The following is a 2,263-nucleotide window of genomic DNA, read 5'->3' as shown; positions in this document are numbered from 1 at the left end:
AGTTTAACATACCTACTTAATTTTTGTGCCAACATAGTAAACATATTGAAATTTGCATTCAGAATCAAAATTCATAGTTGCGGTTATTTTATTTTTGGTTGAAATGCAACTGCATATCCATGACAGACTTTTTTTCATACAGTCAAAAAGAGGCATACGCTGAAAAGGATGGAAATTCAGATCTTTGTTGCTGTGAGTATATAGATCAGGAAAACCATCGTTTTCACATCATCGCCTGCTGTTGCAACTGTGAAGGTTTTGACAAGACTTTTACTGAGTAAGTTTACGATAAAAGTGTGGATGAAATACATACATACAATATTTGTATGAATGCTTTTTAAGTTATATTTTTCTTTGTAGCTGGATAACTTGTCGCCCCGTCAATCAGTCCCACCAACGCAATATGTTGTTAACATTTCAAGACAGACTACGTATTCCATGGCGTGGCGGAGCTAAACAAGTGACATTTGGTAGTATTATTCCCATATTTGCTATACCGCTTTTGATCAGCTTAGCGGCAATCAATGCATATACCTGCATTGTAATATTTTTGGCATGCACTATAATAATGTGTTATGTTTACTACTACGCACAGCGTAATTCATTGCGAACCCGCTTTTTCAGCATATGGGTGGTTTCCTCATTGGTCTGCTTGACACTGTTATTTGAATTAACTGTTCCGCTATTGGAGGTACTCCCAGAGGAGAATTGGGCTCTGGCCGCTCTTTCTCTTGCCTCATTGATTTGCTTTCATCAGACTTATAAACGCGCTATATTAAATCATGTCGATCAGAATGGAGGAACTAATAGTGGACTGCTCGACGTGACGGATGCAAACATGAGTGAGGAAGAAGAGATAGTACAAACTGCTTTGTTATTGGAACATGACTTGGAGGTTAATAGTAATCAAAGAAATATCTGTTCAATCTGCGGTAAATGTGTGCCATCACGCACTGCACATTGTTCAGTTTGTAATGCTTGTATTAAACGACATGATCATCACAGCTATTGGTTAGATTGCTGTATAGGTGAATCGAACCACCGTTTCTATGTTTTTGGATTGGTGTTTGGCATTTTGGCTCTAACATTGGGAGCTGATTTGACACTAACAGCGGTTTGTCATCCATTTTTAGTAGCAAATATATTAGGTCTGCAAATATTATTACCGGATGATTGCTCTGAAGTTTTTGACATGTATGAGTAAGTATTACATACATACATACATATCTACAACCGAAATTAAATTTAAAAACCGTTATTCGTAGGTTGGGTTTAGCTTTTGTCATTGCTGTCTATGCCTTACTAATAGCTGCATACAGCACGGTTATACTTGTACGGCAAATATATTTCATATCGCGTGGAGTAACATTAAATGAATGTAAGAGAGGGCTGCATGGAAATAATAAGACTCTAAAATACAACTGGAAAAACTTTATATTTTAGAAAGCAAGTACATATACCTAAGAGATTAAAAACATTTAGCCAGCTTGCTACGCTTCTAGAAAAAGGCACTATAGAAAGGTTTACTTAAAATTAAAAATATTAATAATGGAATAAATTATTTATTTGTCTCAATTGAAATGCTTTGAACAGATTATTGCTTACAAAATAATATATAGCAAAAATGTGAACATCATGAGTAATCTGGACGAAGGCATCAATGATTCAAAATTTGTATAATCGGTAAAGAATGGCTGGTTTCCAAATCGTCAACTGCTCTGCATACGCGAAAAATCTAAAGTTCAATAAAGTCGAACTGCAAAATGTTGAAAACACATTGCATTACTTGTTGAAACACATTACTGGAGTAATGGTTGATATTGGTTTTTTAAGAATGGAAATTGTTTAAAGGTAGGCTGTGTTCAATATTATATTAAATAATCATATAACATTTATTTACCCATTTATTTTCTAGCGAAAGAAAATGGCTACATAACCAAAAAAAGCTTCATATTACGATATATAATATTAAGCCTAGCTTGGCATATAAAGGTTGCTAACAAACTGCTTATCGATGCATTTTCCTTTTTTTTTGTTTTGCTTGTTTAATTGATGGCAAAAGGATAATTGCATCAGTATTATTCTTTAACTGCAAATCAGGGACTGTAATCGTTATGAGTTTTATCAAATAAATTGATATTTTAGCATATTTCGAGATTTCAAAATGTAAATACTTTCAAAAATAACCATAAATTTGTGAGATTTTATTGTATTGTTAAGAAAATATAATAATTTTTCGTTCTAAAATAATTATTACTTCGTG

The 2,263-nt window shown here is 33.4% G+C and overlaps 1 protein-coding gene across 5 annotated transcripts; it reads left to right on the top strand.

Annotated features, from left to right (window-relative positions):
* On the top strand, positions 1-1,851 carry LOC128862703 (palmitoyltransferase ZDHHC23-B). 5 transcript variants are annotated; one of them, XM_054101367.1, is made up of 4 exons: positions 1-277; positions 361-1,200; positions 1,266-1,378; positions 1,594-1,851. In XM_054101367.1, exons 1-4 carry the CDS (start codon positions 120-122, stop codon positions 1,617-1,619), a joined length of 1,137 nt encoding a protein of 378 aa, XP_053957342.1. In that variant the 5' UTR covers positions 1-119; the 3' UTR covers positions 1,620-1,851. The 5 variants fall into 5 exon arrangements, 4 of the variants coding, with proteins under 4 accessions (XP_053957342.1, XP_053957343.1, XP_053957341.1 ...); XM_054101368.1 differs by having other exon boundaries at positions 1,444-1,851; XR_008454532.1 differs by having other exon boundaries at positions 2-277; positions 1,266-1,508; positions 1,594-1,628.
* Positions 1,852-2,263: the final 412 nt, after the last annotated feature.

This window comes from Anastrepha ludens, chromosome 5 (genome assembly GCF_028408465.1).
Source record: "Anastrepha ludens isolate Willacy chromosome 5, idAnaLude1.1, whole genome shotgun sequence".
Taxonomy (NCBI): domain Eukaryota; kingdom Metazoa; phylum Arthropoda; class Insecta; order Diptera; family Tephritidae; genus Anastrepha; species Anastrepha ludens.
This window is presented reverse-complemented; position numbering and strand designations above follow the sequence as displayed.

Bases quoted from the DNA above. Each gene is read 5' to 3' on its own strand.
- LOC128862703 (XM_054101366.1), top strand. From the start codon at position 120: ATGACAGACTTTTTTTCATACAGTCAAAAAGAGGCATACGCTGAAAAG. The intron at 278-360 runs GTAAGTTTACGA...TTTTCTTTGTAG, and splicing joins TTTGACAAGACTTTTACTGA to CTGGATAACTTGTCGCCCCG. The intron at 1,201-1,265 runs GTAAGTATTACA...CGTTATTCGTAG, and splicing joins GAAGTTTTTGACATGTATGA to GTTGGGTTTAGCTTTTGTCA.